At 34.2% G+C, this 18,678-nt stretch overlaps 1 protein-coding gene across 1 annotated transcript in view; it reads right to left on the bottom strand.

Annotated features, from left to right (window-relative positions):
* Positions 1 to 13,139: 13,139 nt before the first annotated feature.
* The window catches only part of LOC116843227, a 20,488-nt gene continuing 14,949 nt past the window's right edge, over positions 13,140 to 18,678 (bottom strand). The window contains exons 2-4 of the mRNA XM_032813464.1: positions 16,006 to 16,163; positions 13,324 to 13,431; positions 13,140 to 13,254 (exon numbers count right to left, since the gene is read on the bottom strand). Of these exons, the coding sequence (XP_032669355.1) occupies positions 13,140 to 13,254; positions 13,324 to 13,431; positions 16,006 to 16,163 (381 nt within the window). The remainder of the gene's footprint in view (positions 13,255 to 13,323; positions 13,432 to 16,005; positions 16,164 to 18,678) is intronic.

The raw sequence follows: 18,678 nt of genomic DNA, 5'->3' as shown, positions 1-18,678 counted from the left end.
GGCGAGTAGTCGTCGTGGTACTAACGTAACCGGCGTGCGACGAACGCGAGGTTTCCGCGGATTGTTTCCGCTAACGGTAACATTACGGCCCGGCCGCGTGTTCTTCCGCGATTTAACGGCCCGGCCGTCCGCATCGCGATGATGATTCGTTCGCCAAACAGAACGAGAGGGCCCGTTTGCTGCGGCGCGTGTTATTTACTCCCGCGTCGTTTAAACACGGCTTTGCTAGACGTTATCGTTCCCGTTATTACACGCCCGGGCTGCGCGTTTCCGCGGCGCATTTTTCTGCTTGCCGCTCGCTCCTTAACGAGGAACAGAGGAAACATTGATAACGCGAGCATGAACGCGATGTACCGCCGGCGGAGGTAATGCAGATGAAAGAAAGACGTTTGCTCTGAAAGATAAATAAACAGATATATAGATAAGCAGATAGAAAACGCAATTTATTCTGCGCTTTGAAGAAATTCCCTCTCCAACGTAACTTAAATATACTTAAATGTACAATAAATAAAACGTAAAAGAAACTAATTATAGAATAGACAGATATAGAATAGACAATTATAGAATTATAGAATATGAAATGGATGTGTATTTCTTGTATCAGAGATGCACTCTAACGGCAACTCTACTATGAAAATTGTTGAATTTGTTATAAAACACGCTCGCACATGTGTAGAGGAGACCGGGATCATATAGCATAGTTTTTCAGAATTTTGAAGGTACAACTTTTCAGATAACTGATTGTTGTCATGACTGTACAAACATCAGGATAAAAGAACTACCTCCTATCTTCTTATACCCGCATAATAATAAATAAACTTGTATATAAAAATCTCTATATATAACCTGTATATAAATAATAAAAACCTGTATAAATAAAACTGTAAAGCGTATATTTATATATCTTTTTCTTCTGTAATACCGAAACACAAGTATGCGGCAATGTAACCATCTTGTCCTGGTATCAGGTCAAGTTGGGTAGCAACTCAGGTTAAAGAGGGCCATTCATAAAATATGTATCCTGATTAGTAGTTCCGGAGTCTCCCTGAGAAGTCTTCACAGTCCTTCAGATGGTCCTTAATTATGGACTAACTTTACTTCGCCCCTCCATATACCTGATTTCAATCAGTTTATAAACGAAAATTACTTTTATTACTCAGAATAATATATTATACGTTTGCAGGAAACTATATAAATTATTATACATTATAATTCTAATTAATAACACGTCACTTGAGTTTATTCATTTACAACGAAGAATATTAATACGAAATTTCGAGCTGCTTGAAAATATATTTGGTTACTCTTAAATCAGCTTTTCCCAATTTTTTTTAATTATAATATTATCCTAATTTTAATGAAACTAAGAAAATAATACTTAAAGGAAATATTTTGCGATTTAATTCTCGCTATTTCTTTCACGATAAATATTAGGTTGGTGCAAAAATAATTGCGATTTTTACGTATCGAGTATAAAGATCTTGTTTTTCCAATTAGACTCAAATGTCGAACAACTGTTGAATGATCAATAGTGAGTTCTTCTGCCATCTCTCGAGTTGTTTTACGTGAGTCCGCTTCAATAATATTTCTTAAATCATTATTGTCTATAACTGAAAGACATCCACGACCCTTCTCATCTTCAAGGCTTTCGTTTCACGAAATTTTTGGAACAAATGTTGAGCTGTACGTTCACTAATTGACTCTTCGCCAAAAACAAATTTGATATTTCGAGCAGTTTCTGTTGCTCTACGTCCAAATTTAAACTCATTCAACAAAATCGTGCGAATTTGCTTTTTTCCATAACTAATTTAAAAGTTACATCCAACAATATTAAAGAATGAAAACAATAGACATATAAGCTGAAATTAGTAGTGTCAATTTCATTGTTTATAATGTATCACATGACTATAACGGTAACTAAAAAAATCGGCGCAAAACTTAAAATTACTTAATACATAAATAAAGCACATGATCGACATACTCCTTGGGTTAATTAGACTTGATCCCCTAACACTAAACGCCAAGCGAGGAATCCATGAAAACATAAACGATTTTCTAATTGCATTTGGTATGAAAATTAAATGTCATAACAATAGAGTTGCTCTTGGTTGCTTAAGGTAAATTTACTAATAATATTTACGTTCAATGTATCCTCTCAATATAGTTGTTTTACGGATTCAATTGTGCTGCTCCTAACGACAAGAGAAAGTTTTATTTGTTGTGCAAGATATATTGATAATATGAACCATTGCTACTTAAAAGTAGATACTTAAAGGATTTTTATAAATAATAGGACAAATTCTCTTTTATTTCTTTCTATTATTTATTATGTTCATTATGTTTGGTTTTCATTTTTCTATTTATTATATATCTATTTACTTTACGCGATATGCATAATATATGATAAGTATTTATCAGGTATGCTTAATAATATGCATGATAAATATTAAAATTATAATTATTATAATTATTATAATTGCAATCTTTTAAGTGTACAAAATAATTTCCAGTGATTACAAACAATGCTTTTTTAAAAATGAAAAATACATTTTACTAATTATATTTTTCACTAATGCTCCTCGAATTTTTTCAATGATCTGTATCATCTACTATTTTTCCGGCCCTCTAATTTTCTCACTTGTTACTTTTTCATTAATACTCAAGTTGCAACTAAATTTTACATATTTTCTTTTACTGGACTTTATAAGTCCTTAAGTAACATGTTCTTATTTCTTCACACTATTAAAAAGTTGAAATATCCATTTACATTGTAACAATATTAATATAAAAAAGATATTTCGTAATCGGTTTCGTTATCCTACATACAGAGTGTCCTATTTTAATTTAAACATCGTAATATCTCGAAAATAACGCATTAAAAAAAAATGTTCAAATAAAAGTTGTAATGCTTGGAAGAGACCACTCTTAGATTTTGGGTTCGGATTGGATCCAATAAAGCCTAAATTAATTTTTTTCAATGAAAATACCTATTTTTTATTGCAGACTTATATTTTATGCAAAAAAATAAGGACATTTCGTCGTTTTTCGCTAAACTGCCTCCAACAGGCTCAAAATAGAGCTCTTCCAAACCTTAAAACTTTTATTTGAAAAATTCTTTTTAATGCATTTTTTAATTTATTTTCTAAGTTTAAATAGGACCTGTATTATAGACTATATAAGACAATAAAAAAATGTTTAAAAAATTACCAAATTGATTAGAGGTAGAGCCTCAGCAAGGAGATGACCATAAAACTTGGTTTTGAATGTGTTAAAGCAATTAAGGTTATGCAGAGCAACAGAAGGGAGAAAAAAAGAGAGGGTATTTCGCAAATCAGACTCGAAATGCAAGTATAAAATCGTTGAATGAACACGCGCGATATCCATTACGAATTGCGATTACGTAATTATCAAGAAATTTCGTTCGCCGTTCGATAGTTTGGATACTTCACGCACAGCCCGAAGAAGAAGGAAGTTTCGCCCCGTGGGATAAAACACGAAGCTACCGCGTAAATCCCCGCGCGGATACAACTCTACGAATTGTACTCGCAATTAAGAAAGCGGACGGAAAGTCAATAATTGGTCCGTGTTCCTCGAGTTACCGGGGAGATTCCTTAAATACTTTGTTAATTAGCGGTTGGAATATTTAATCCGCGCCGATAGAGGGGCGATATACGTCGGGCACTTCTCACAAAAAGGAAAAAAGAATGGAAAAAGAAGAGGAGGAGGAAGAAGAAGAAGAAGAAAACGTCGGAGCTCTAACAAGCGGCCCTCTATATGCATTACGTCCAGATAAAAAATTACGCGCGTACGCGCACATTCGCGTGCACACGGTTAAAGTGCTTATTTTATAGCAGCGTTTCATTAACGAAATGTACAAGCGGGAGGACCTCGCGCGATAATTACGCGAGACATTAGAATAATAAGCGGGCTGAACAGCCGAGGAATCGTCATTTAATTTCGTCCGGGATTTTCCAGTACATTTCATCCTCCTCCTCGCCCTTTTCAACCCTTTATTATCTCCGGCTAACTGCCGCTATCAGGCAGCCTCTCCTCGCACACACTCACCGCGATCGAATCTTTTTGTGTTCCCGACACATCCCCGTCCCCGTCCTTGCCCGGCGCTCGCGCGCGCGCAATATTATCTGCTCGCGCGGATCAAGCCTGATAAAAGCCAAGCCAACGTTACTTTTTTTCCCCACGGCCGACTCCTGTGTTCTCGTTGTCAGCGGAGCAGGCTGGTGGCGCGCATAACGGCGCTACGAGCGTTCGTTAATTGCATATGGGAGTTGCGCGCGTGGCTAGTTTTCTGACAAGAAAACCACAGAGCATTCTAAATTAATGCTTTTCGTTAACGCGCGGCCTGCCGGGGCCGCCGGATGCAATTATAACCGCTCTGTCCTGGAATGTGACAGTCCGGCCGAGGGTGCAGGGTGACAGCCGCCCGTTGGGATAACGTATAGAGAAACGAGGGCACGCTTTAAGTCGCGGCTGCCGCCACCGTGGCATTCGCGAGTACATACAACAGCGAGATGTATCACGAGGCACACACACGCACGCATTGCGCGATCGTCGTTTGTAGTTCATCGCAGATGAACTCTCCTTATCCCGCGTATCGATCTCTCAAATATCGACATAAGACATAAATTCGATATTCCTCTGAAGGGCCTTCGCACACAAATTGCCGTAACCGTAACCATAATACGTAAACTTAAGCTGAAGAACCAATCAGAATATTGCTATAGATTTATATATTCTAAAAGACTATAAAAGTGACACCAAGTTTTATCTTACGCAGAAATAACTAGATTTCAATCGGTTGAAATCTAGTTATTTTTGAGTAAGATAAAACTTGGTGTCACTTTTATAGTCTTTTGGAATATATAAATCTATAGCAATATTCTGATTGGTTCTTCAGCTTAAGTTTACGTATTATGGTTACGTTTACGGCAATTTGTGTGCGAAGGCCCTTAACGTTAATGTGTGCGAGCAAACTTTTAGGATAAATTCGGGTATTATGGCCATGCCGAAATGATGGCCATAGGCTGTAATTTCTCTAATAATTGAAAAACATTGCGTTTCTGTAATCAGTCACAAAGATAATCGAAATTTATCGTAGTGTATGTGCGAACATTTTTCGAAATAGCAAGATTATGAATATTATACTATATTTTTATTTTCGATTAACTGTAAAATTTCTCATGTATTCACTAAAACTTCGGTAACGTCGAATAAATTACAGTTAAGCTGTCGCAATCAACGTTAGATACATAAAGTAGATATGTAAATTGTAATATAACATGCATTTTTATTTTCGTTTTCACTATTTGTTTATAAGTATTATTATAACCATCTTTCACTCACATTTTGGGTAAGATGGCCCACTATCATTCTAACATTTATAAAACGAAAGTCGTTATATTTCAAAAATTACTTTCAATATTACAGTAATTAAATCTTATGTGCAATATGTTTTGATCAAAAATTGGATTTAAAATTTAAGTTTTATAATAAAGGTTTTTATTTTATATGTGTATTTTTTATAAATAATATGTATTAAATATCCTATACTAAAATGAATATGTCAAATTACATTCCCTTCATTATTTTATAAAATAATAGGTACAGAATCTTGAACATAAAATATATATGGGTCATTTATTCTTTATGGCCATCTTGTCTTAAAAATTTAGGTATAGCAAATACTCATGTTTTGATATTTTTGTAATAAATAATTTCACTGAAATATTTTCCTTTTAACTCTGATGGTATTATGTACTGTAGGCTTCAGTGAAGTAATGTGCCAAACGCTATTAAGAAAAAACAAGAAATGTATTTTTTTGCATTTTAAAAAAGTATGGTCATCCGAGTTTACCTAACATATTCCACACTGAGAAAGCAAGGATATCACACTTGCCTAAATATTGTCGCTACAACAAAAAATTAATGTTATTTTTCGCATACAAGATGGTCACGTAGTACTCTGTAGAAATGGTACACCTCGGTCTTTGTTACTCATCCGTACGCGTTTGAGTGGTATTCTCAGTGCAGTATGACGCAACTAAACCCTACGGATCTCTCAACCATAGCATTCGTCCTGCAGACCACAACAGAGAGACAGCAGTATTACTTTGATTAAGCTAACTGTATATATGCATGAAGATGTGCTAATTGAATATTATGCATCGTAATAGCTGTGAGAACAGTATAGATGGGCATATAATAACAGCAGCTTCTAATGTAATATCTATTTAACCTGAAATCACATAAATTTTTTCTCTTACCATAGAATATGTGAATTCAATAACCATAGCAGTTTTCTCCGTACATTTCCATTAAAATTTAACCTCATAGAGTAAACGCGAATCTTTATGTATTAGCAAATAACGTGAGTCAAAAAAGAGCCATTGATAGATTCCGATTGTTGACGTTGAATACTTATTATTATTATTACATGATGTCGTTGAATACTTATAAACGTGACTGTACGACGTATATGTGCTTATGTGTAATCACTTTTGACAACAGAGTTCTATACCTCGAGCATTTTTACCTAGCGAAAGTTCTCGAAGGAGTTTAGCGATTGGGAAGTAAGCGACAATTTTGACGAGCGCAAATCAAATCAAACCGTTAGACGATGAACAGCGCACATTGCGTTGAGTAAACTATGTACATGTTATTTAAATATACTTCAAAATTACTGCATTAGTTATTATGGATTAACATAAATTATTAACCTATAAATGAACTATAAGGATTCAAGTTAATCCAGAAGTATAAATAAAGGAATTTTTCCTCAAATCGCATTACGTCAGAATATATTTTTTTAAGTATAGATTTTCAAGTTGGGATTTTTTTTATTATTATTTCGCGTTTATATCTTAGTTTATAACATAGATACTTATAGATAAAAATGACAATTTTTACGTCAAAAAAGTCGCGTGCATAAAATGAATATTTCAATTAGTAATGCATCTGTTTTCCTTAATAAATCAATTAATATGAATCCATATTTACCCTAAAAACGCACATATAGTCGTATTCTAAATTTTATATTAGCTATAACAAGTTTTATCAGTTATAACAAAATTCGAAAAAAATTAAAAGTCACAGTAAATGTCGGAATGTCCACATTTTATAAATATATTGCCGATGGCAACAGTTCGAATAGTACTCGCTTATACCTCAGAGATAGACAGTTCTAATATTCTAATAAATAATACGTTTATTCTATTTATTCTAATAAATATTATATGTCTATTTTAATAAATGTTACATGTCTATTTATTAGACATGTCTGTGCAATTATTCTTCAATTTCAAGTGATTGAAATAGTTTATGACAAAGTTAAAAGAAGGATAAAGAATATTTTTATAAGCAGAGAAAATAATAAGATACATATAATTTTTATAGTTAATTTATATATGTTATTAGTCGGTATTAGGATACTTATTTGTCTCCATTAGTAATAATCTGAATAAATATAATATAAAATGATATAGACATTCTTATACCTAAAAAACACGTGACTTGTAAATTTACTTATTATATAATTAAAAAATTATCTTACTTATTATTTAATTTATTATAGATTTATATTATTTTACTTATTATAGAATTAAGAAATAACAATAATATCATAACTTAAGCTTTCATAATTTTTTAAATGGGACAAATATGAGTCATTAATCTGTAAATTGTTATATTTAAATCAGTAATAAATTAATAATGCATTCGTGATTCTGTACCGATTTGTAAAATGCGAATAATTATTGTTTATTATTTTTTATTAATGAGTTTATATATTTCTTTATTTTCACCGTGATATTACTTGCTCACTAATTGAAACATTCAAAACTTAACTGTTTAAACTTGTCAAAAGTTTAAACAAAACTAAATTACTGTGTCACTAATGCCCAATTTCTTCACCTCCGGTTAACTTTATCTGCCAGTTATTCAATTGGAATTGACCAATCATATTTATGGTTGACAAAATTAACCAATCACGGTTGACATTTATCCGACAGATAAAGTTAACTGAAGGTGAAGAAATTGGGCATAAATGATATATCAGTCATTTTTAAGAAAATATGATAAATAAAATAAAATCTTCTCATAAATTATAAAAATATAATACAATTAACCCCCAAATATAATACAGTTAAACCCCAAATATTCAAACAAGATTAATTTTGTGCAATTAGTTTTTTTTTAAATATGTGCATTATTAATTAATTTATTTATTCTCACGACAAGGTTACTTAGTCACTAATTCGTTTTACTTCAGGGTTAATATATAATGTATTACATCAATATTCAGGTCAATATAGCGGATTGTCTACTCGTTTCGTTGGCAAACTTCGTGCGCTTGAACGCAGACTCAGCGCGAATTATGCGGTATATTGGTTTGAAAAAGATTTGCACTCACATTTCTCAATAAAAATTGTGGAGAAGTGTGAAAAAGCGTGTGTAAATCGTTTTAGAAACGAACATACTGCCAAGTCTGTGCTGAATCTGTGTTTGAGAGTCTGTGTTTGCCAACGAAGCGAGTAGGCAACTCATCATAGTGACTTGTATATTGATATCCTGTACATGATTAAGTATTCATGCATTGTTCATAATGTTTTCTTATGCAAAAATTGCGAAGTACTTTGTCTTAGATATGGCGACAATATCAGCTGCAAAACTATGTCTTGTCACGTCTTTGTACTTGTCACGTCTTTTGGTCGGTTTAGCTGTGATATAATTTTGTACTACATGGAAAGACTTTTGTAGTAAATATTACTTATAGGATTTTCACGAAAAAAATATCGATATTTTGCCTATATTTATTATCTTTTCGTTTCATATATGCTACTTCATTTCAGGGACTCAAGTTCATTATTTTAAAAAAATTTACCATGTTCCTTAAAAAAATAAATTCTACTAACAATCCGTAGCTGCATCATTTAGAAAACATGTTAAAATTGAAAAGGATTTATATGGAAGAAGGTATACGATATCCCCGCGCTATATTAATTATAATAAATGTACTCATGCGTTGTCTGTTAATTCGTAAGCCAAGCGCCCAATAAAATATTATTATTAATACAGTAATAATAATTAATATTACTGTCACCGTTCGAGCACGATATCGTTGGCGCGATCGCAGATTGATTTTACGCGGATCGTTGAGCCGCGTCTCGTTGAGCGCGAGCCAGGCTCGAGCTTATAAAATTGCTGCTCCTGCGACCGATAGACGCTGGAAATTCGTATTCGCTCGTAAAACTCTTCAGCGTCGTGTTACAATATACAACATAGTGCCGTGCTGCAAAATGCGTTGTTCCGTATTTTTAATCGTTGAAACTTTCGCCAGACAAACCACGTCGCACCTTTGATGACTCGACTCAAATGCATCCCTAGGTCATGAGCGAAAGACAATTACATCGAACGGGTTCATTTACGTGCTAATAGAGCAATCTCTATCGTAACGACAGTGTTCGTTTCTAACGATGCCAGGAGGACAAAGTGCGGTGATTGAAGCACACGTTCACGAAGAGAAATGGCTCGTCTTGTCACCGTGGCTCAAGAAGTGCCACAAAACATTTATATTAGACAGCGTGTGAATCAAGATTATTTGATATATCCGTAGAGTAAATTAGTATTACGCGCTGAAAGATGTTGAAAAAATTGTTAGATACATTGAAAACAAAGTAGATGGATCGACAAAATCGGCAGTCATCATTGAAAATATTAAAATGACGATATTGGCAGATGAAATCACTAAAACGTGCTGAAAAAAGTGATAATAAATAAAAATAAGTGGTAAAAAGGATAAAATATAAAATATTTCAAGAAGTTTACACTCTCTTCTCTTCAAATATTTTCCTCTATACTTTTATACACAGCATAACCAAAGGAACATTGCAGATTTTTATGGACAAACATTAATAAATATAAAAGTATCCTACCCAAACAAAGAAAAATGTCATACAGGATGTCCCAGACCACCATTTTAAAATTTTCATTATCGTTGAAAATGATGACTGTCGATTGAAAATATTCAAATCGTTGAAAAATTTGTGATATACAGGGTGTCCGAGATTCCCCTTCACAATTTTTGTGAGAACATACTATAGAACGGATTGAGGTGAACATAAAAGTTTCTCCTATGCCGTTTAGCGATATTCGCAACAATAGTCGAGATATTAATTTAAAAAAACTGGTAAATGATCACTCACGATATTGGCAGATAAAATCACTAAAACGTGCTGGAAAAAGTGATAAAATAAAAATAAGTAGTAAAAGAGATAAAATATAAAATATTTCGAGAAGTATACACTCTCTTCTCTTCAAATATTTTACTCCTGTACTTTTATACACAGCATAACCAAAGGAACATTGTAGATTTTTATGGACAAACATTATAAGTATAGAAGTATATCCTACTCAAACAAAGAAAAATGTTATACAGGGTATCCCAGATCACCATTTTAAAATTTCGCGAGAGCATAGAGCGGATTGAGGTAAACATAAAAGTCCCATACGATAAAGTCCAATTTGTAATAAATCTCGAAATATTAATTAAAGAACATTAAAAGATTAGAGTGATCACCCGCGACATAGTAGATGAGCCATAATGGCAATGTGTAGTGCTGTGTATAATATATCAGGTCAAATTGAACAAAAGAGCCTTTTATCATTTTGCAAATAACCACGTACATTTTTAATTATTAATGAAAGAAAATTGTTACATGATTGTGCGCGATAATGCACAAATCTTCTTTAATTAATATCTAAGTATCTATGTGGTCATTCACAAAATGGTAGAGGACTTTTTTGTTCATTTTAACCTAATGTATAAGTACACAACGGCAGACGACGCCACTACAGCTTATCTATCATACCGCGCGTGATTATTTACTAATCTTCTTTAATTAATATCTCAAGATTTATTGTATATATCACAAAAACGGCACGAAACTTTTATGTTCACCTCAATCCGTTCTATATTTCCATAAAAATTGCGGGGGAGAGTTTAAGACACCCTGTATGCCCACTGGACAAACTATGCATCCGCATAACATTAAATTGCGTTCATATAGTTGCTGAACGAAATTACAATCATCGAATCAACTAATAACTCAACTTTGATATAACTTTGCTGAACAATTTTATGCTTCCAATATTTCTTTCCACTGTTTTCGAGATTGTGACTTTTCATTTGTGCATGATTTCGATATTTCGGGAAAATTGTATTTTGGGAAATTGTCCCGGTATTCAGTTTCGGGAATCATGATTTTTCGTGACATTATCCCACTTTTTTAATTTCGACCCTTCTTTTCGGGATTATGCCTGGTTCACTACTAAATGTAGCAACTATATAATTTATTCAATTTACCAAATGTTTGCTCGAATAAATTCTGCTCGTACAAGCAAGGTCTTGTTGATTCTATTACTTTCTTCTTAGTGCTAGTCACAGACTTATTATATATAGACTGCGTGTTCTCAATGTTTTCTATAGCTGAACGCATCACAGAATAGAAAAAGATAGCATGCTTTGGATCACCATCCTGTCTTTTTCTAACGACGCATAGTGGGGATAAGAAGAATGAGGGAAAGGAATGAAAGGGAATTGAAAGGCATGGAGGAAAAAAATAATATAGCGTATCAGAATAATTATCGATATATTGTGATAATAAAATGTTTTATATGTGTATAAAGTATTTTATATGTGTGTAACGCTTCGAGGGAAACATACTATGTAGGAGAACCAATGTAAATTCCCACTCTAAACATAAGGAGAAGCTGGAGTACCCCACCACGTGTCATTAGAAAAAGATAGAGTCCAAAAGCATGCTATCTCTTTCTATTCTGTGACGTTCGTTCAGCCCGCAATCTACATATACTAAGTCTATGGTGCTAGTAATAGTTTTTTTTCTTTTATGGAAACTCTTTCATGTTCCAGATGACGCCGAACGCGGTAAATGTTTGGCGAAACAGGCCAATCTGAGGGAAAGAGAGAGTAAGGTAAAGGTGCCAATTCCCGGACACATACTTAATCCTGGACTCCCTTATTGTGTATTTTGGTTTTTAAATACAAATATTTAAACTTTCAACATAAAATATATGTACAAGTATTGAGTACGTAAATACATTCTATGTTGAAAGTTTAAATATTCTTATTGAAAGACCAAAACAATAAGAATGTCTAGGATTAGGTACGTGTCTGGGAATTGGTACCTTTACCATAAATGCTAATGAAAATGAGATACTTTCGAAACGTTGTTCCTCTCAGTTACACTTTCCTTTATTACACGCGGCCACGAATTCGTCGTATCATTTAGACATCAGGACTTCAGATCATTAACGTAATTGTAAGCCGGTGACGGCGGGTTGTAGTTGCGGCTACCGAATGTAATATGTGTTGGCGTTGGCAAATTGCGTTGGCAAAGTGGAGCACTTTTTAATTGTCAGATAGCTGCGCGATAGTCGAAATGAATGCTTTGCGTTGGCACTGGAGCACCGAGGGCCGCGAGTAGCAATTATAATCGTCCTGTCGCGGGATGTGACAAGCGGAGACGAAGGACATGGAGAGATGGAGAAAGAAAGAGAGAGAGAGGGGGAGAGAGGGGTGAGGGAAAACGGGGGGCAAGAATAATGCACGAAAACGACAAATATTTTTTTTCCACAGTGACCATTACGAAGACAAATTAATGGCTCGCTGAGGGCCAGAACGTATATAACGCCCCCCGGTAGAAATATCCTCTCGCCCTTTTTTTGCAATGCGTACTTCGCCCGTCCGACCGCCCTCTCTCGTCCAGTCTTCAGCGAGACGTATATTTTTACTACATTTAGTCGGCTGACGCGCCGTCATATTTTACTACTCGCTAAGCTGGAATCTCCGGGAATAATTCGAATGCGGTTTTGCAGAATGACAAATGTTTCATTAACCGCCGTCATTACTCACCATGTCGTCTGACAATAACGCTGCGAATGGGAACACGATCGATTGGCGGGACTGTAGGCAACGAGATATGGGACTCGGATCATTTTACACGTTGGTCCATTGCCGCGGGTGAAACGAATAAATATAAATGCATGTCGATCATGGGATCGTGGTACACGCGACAAATGAGCAGCGACACGGAGAATACAGGTGATCATACGGCACTTTCTGTAAAACTATTCAGCCCGATCAGTTGCAAAGGGCAGTCCCTGGCGTGACGTTCGCAGAGCAACGGATCCTCATGCCAAGTGCTGTTATTAATATACGACCTGCAAGCAACGGACAATTAACGCGGCGATCGTGTACAATTGATATTATTAACGGTAACTAGCACTCACCCCGCGAGTAGCGTCAATATCTTCCTTACAACACCGTTCTGCCCCTTCGTGTACTGCGACACTTGACAGATGCTCTTCAGCAGACAAGAGCGACCGTTGAAGCCGTGACTGAAATATTATGCAAGTTCTATCGATCAATCGATTTATCAAACACGATCGGGATGAAATTGAAATGCTAATTATGAAAATTTTAGAATTCGTCTCTATTTCAGAATCTACAGCTTCTTGTAAGTTCAAAAATTTCGTTCTTCGATAACATTATCCGACAAAATTTGACTTTTTTTTCCTGCAGTGATCGCAGCTACTATTTTTTAGTAAATTCGACGTCGCTGAGTCCAAATCCGCCAGCAAAAAATACCCATCATGTCAGGTTTTCGAGATAAATCTAGTAATATGTGTAAAAAAAACTGGATTTGCCATATTTTCTAATTTTTTATGGTCAAGCAAAATTTTATTTTTCAATTTCATTGACGCCACTTTAAAGTACTATTCTTCACCTTTAAAACGAATTTTTATTTTTTACTGTGTGATTTTTTTTCACCGAGTTATGAACGTTTTCCAAAATGTAAAATTTTACACTTTTATAAATCCTAACTTTTAAGCTCTTCCGTTAAAACTCCACGTTGAGTCTACCATTTTGAATTTCGTCAGTTTGAGTTCAGATTCGGCAACCCCGAAAACCCTAACTTCATAGCCATTTTCATACAAATCTATCTACTTTTCAGTTTCAATCAGCCAATTTGGATCCGACATTATTTACACTTTAAAAAATGTTTATAAGTCTATAAAAAAAAATCGCAGATTTTTAAAAAAATAAAAATTTTTAAAAATACATTAAGTGCCACTTTAAAGTGGCATCAATAAAATTGAAAAATTAAATTTCGTTTGATAACAAAAAATTGGTAAATATATCAAAAAATGCTGATTTTTATCCGTATTACTTGATTTATCTTAAAAACCTAACGTGATGGGCATTTTTTACTGACAGATTTAACTTCAGCGACTCGAGTTTACTAAGAAATATTGGCCTTTGTCGCCGCAGATTTTTTTTGTTAAACTGTGTAATTTATTTTGAAATAGATTAGAGATTCTTAATCTTTCAAAGTCCTGACAAATTTTTAAAGATATATAATATCCCGTATATAATATCCTAGCAAATTCTTAAAAAAAAATATATATATATATTTATTTATTTATTTATACACATACTAAGAGAAAAATTATCTAAAATACATATACATATATATATGTATATATACACTGAAAAATTTTTTTTCAAATGAGAAACTATATATTTTTATATATTTTTTTACATTTATACATTTTTTAATTTATAGCTTTTTATTAAAGATTTTTTTTAATCAAATAATTTAAATTTAGGTAAATGTGTTACTAATATTCACTAAATAAATATTTCTTTTATTTTATAGATATTTTTTCTCTCACACATAGTATAGAATATACACACACATACATATCATATATATATATATATATATATATATATATATATATATATAATTCTAAAAATTAATATATTTTTAAAAGTAAATATAATATTTTTCAATTAATCTCTACTTTGTTTAATATCCAATGATAATTTATTTATCTCAAAAGAAACAGCCGAATTTTCATCTAAGTTTATTCTAGTACTTCATAATAAAATCTTTCAATTTTTTATACTAAAATCACTTTTCCAATCAAATTTTTAAAATATTACTTATATCTATCTGATATATTCGTTTATTAAAATAACACTACATTTCTACAATAAAACATCCTAACTCTGAGTTAATTAAAAAATAATTTATTCTTTTATAATTTTATATTTTAATCAGCAAAATAAACAGATTAATCTATCATTTACTGATTCTATTTACTCATTCTATAAAAAAGAAAAAATAATCAAAGAAACGGACGCTCTCATTTCTCTGCGTCATTTCATGTGTCTCCAGATGTTTACACGAAACACGATCGATCTTCGAGATGTTTCAACATGTCTAGTCATTAGAGGGACACCGATGCGTTCGACGCGTAAGTCAACTCCTCCGATCGCGCTTGAAAAGCTGCGGGCGAAGACCACCAGAAGAGGTCGACGTACACTGATGCCGTTGCACATTGGCTACTATTCGACCCCGCTCTAGTGGTGGCGGAAGTCTTCGGTCAGTCAGCTAGAAATCCACCCGTGTCACCTCTCGTTTTAGCCGACCAACTCCGACTACCACTACCACCCTTCAACCGTGTCCTTCCGATCTCTCTTTCTACCTTTCAACTCGTTTCATTTTTATTTTTATTATTTCTTGCGTATCTTCTTCTACTGGAATAGCGACTTTTATGTTTGCATTGTTGTTTTATAATTTTATTTGATTTTAAGTTCTCTTTTTCTTTGCTAGCGTTTTTGTAACTTATGCCTTTTCTTTTTTTTATATTTATCACTATACTCATTATATTTTTTTTATTACATTGCAATTAATGTTAATATACTTAGTCATAATTTTGGCAACTAATTACGTCTTCATAGAAGGCTTGTCATCGAGCGATAATAAAAGCAATTATCCACTTATTTTGCTCACGATACTTAACGCGACACACCTCGACCTTTTACCAGTATCTTTCTCACTTTCCTGCGACTGCCAACAGACTTGCATTATATAAGAACTATTACAGTACTTTCATTATTACCTTTCATACACGAGCTCAGCGTGCTCGCGAATGTCAGAGGCAGACCGGACGACTCGAAGCCCACCGGTGGTCGGCAATTCCCATGCTACCTTGAAGCCCGCCGCTTGCGCGAAGATAACCGTGTAAGGAAGCGAGTTGATCTTGTAGTTCAGCCGGTACTGAAACATCGTTCGTCCAACGTAAATCATAAAAAAGAATCGGCTTGCATCGCACAACTGCGAACGTCACGTGGAATTCTGGACAAAATCGCGTGCGTGCATGCGCAAAATTTCAAGCCCAAGTAAGAATCGCCAATGTTGAACTATTGTGTCAGCCTGGACTAAGCATGGACCAAACCGCTAAGTCTTGGATGAAACTTAGACGCAAAGTCGGTCCAAACTTGGCCCAGGTTTGGCTGAGCGAACGTGACGAAATTTGTTTGTATCATGCCAGTTACATTGCGCCAAACTCGGGCCGACTCTGGGCCCAAGCTTGAGTCATAGTGCAGCCAAACTTCGGCATTTCTACTCAGCTAAGGTTGAACCAATGTACAATATTCAATATTATAACGTCAAAGTCTTATAATGGACGAATTTGACAATTACGGCAAGCAGGCTTGGCCCAAGATTTTTTAACGTTGACCCAAGCTCGACTTAAGATTGGACCAATTGTTCATTCTCATCTAAGGCGACGAATTTCTCGAAATCCGGAATCGTAATACTGTATTATAATCGATAAGGGATCGGTGACAAATATATACAGGGTGTCCGGTAACTCACAGAGAAGCTGCGATGTACAGGTAGATTAGATCAAACTGAACAAAAAATTCCTCTACCATTTTGCGAACAACCACATAAAATTCTAAGTTGTTAATCAAAAAAGATTCGTGAATTATCACGTACTATACGGTAGATCTAATAGCGACGTGTGTCGCTGCATGTTTATATATTAAGTCAAACTAAACAAAAAGGTCCTCTCCCCCCTATCATTTTCCAAATAACTATGTAGATGTTTAGTTATTAATCAAGGAAATTTCGTATATATTTGTGCGCGAGATAATGCACTAACCTTTTTTTTAATTAATAACTAAACATCTACTACGTAGTTATTTGAAAAATGGTAGAGGACTTTTTTGTTCAGTTTGACCTAATATATAAGCATACAGTAGCAAAGTCATCATCACAGCTCATCTACCGTATGGCGCGTGATTATTCACGAATCTTCTTGGATTAATAACTCCAAATTTTATGTAGTTGTTCGCAAAATCGTAAAGAAATTTTTTGTTCAATTTGATTTAATCTACCTGCACACCGTGACTCCTCTATGAGTATATACAGAACATTCTGTATATACATATAGGATGTTTCCAAAGTCCTTTACTATTCCCATTATTTCGAAAACAGTTTAAAATTTCGAAAAATTGCGAAACACGTGTTCAATTATTTCAGGGGGCTACTTTTTTAAGGGGGTGGGGAGTCACCCCCCAAGCAGTGATAGAAACTTTGCTCCGCGAGCAGCACACATCAATACGGGAGGGGATACGCACACACTCACGCGACCGTGTCCATGAGCCTCACGATCGCGTGAGTGTGTGCGTATCCCCTCCCGTGTTGATGCGTGCTGCTTAAGGAGCAAAGTTTCTATCACTGCCCCCAAGAAAGTGCAAGGAGACATGCAATTTTTAAATTTTAAATGAAACCATCTATTTTTTATTACATATTCTTATAGCTTGTCTCGAAAGCTTTACAAAACACTTAATAAAGTATTTTTTGACAGTGATCAATGCAATCAACAAGCAAATATCACTTGAAAAAACTACAAATTAAATCAAATTATCAACTCCGTTGGTCAAAGTGGTCAGTAATGCCAAATTGTAGACGCAACAGCGTCAACAGTAAGAGAAGATATTATTAGCACTGGAAGAGATTCTGACCATTCTTTGAGGCATTCGCCGCGCCGTTTGTGTGTGCACATATCGGCACATGCCGATGACTTTCAAGCCTCATAACTCGAAAAATACTTAACAAAAAAATACGCTATTATAGCGTTTTGAAAAGCTCTCGAGATAAGCTATAAGAATATGCAATAAAAAAATAGGGAGTTCCGTTTAAAATTTTAAAGTTGAGTGTCCCCTACCCCCTTAAAAAAGTAGCCCCATGAAATGATTGAACACGTGTTTTGCAATTTTTCGGAATTTTCAACCATTTTTTAACTAATGGGGGTAGTAACTGACTTTAAAAACACCCTATATATATATATATATATATATATATATACATATATATATTTTTTTATATATTTACATATTATATTATTCATATATATTTTTTTGTATTAATAATATTTATTATATTATTAATATTATATATATGTGTATATATATATATGTATGTATGTATATATATATATATATATATATATATATATATATATACATATATATTTCATATATATGCATATATATCGCTGTAATCTCCATAGAAAAAATTTCGGAGTTTCCAATCAGCCGTTCGATTACCCAAAGTAGGATGAAGATTCGCCCCAAGCCGATTCGCTCGATTTTATCAGAGTTACCCACGGTGAATTATTCGCCGCTCTATCCGCGCAAAAATATCCACGCTCACACATTCTAACGTTACCGCGGCTGTTCCGCGCGACCTGCACGAGCGTATTATTTTCTTCCCCCCCCCCCCC

Source organism: Odontomachus brunneus, unplaced genomic scaffold, assembly GCF_010583005.1.
Source record: "Odontomachus brunneus isolate Ranch 3 - 2012 unplaced genomic scaffold, Obru_v1 Obru_scaffold_003, whole genome shotgun sequence".
In the NCBI taxonomy this organism is placed as follows: Eukaryota; Metazoa; Arthropoda; class Insecta; order Hymenoptera; family Formicidae; genus Odontomachus; species Odontomachus brunneus.
Note: the sequence above shows the minus strand (reverse complement) of the source record. Positions and strands in the feature narration are given on the sequence as shown.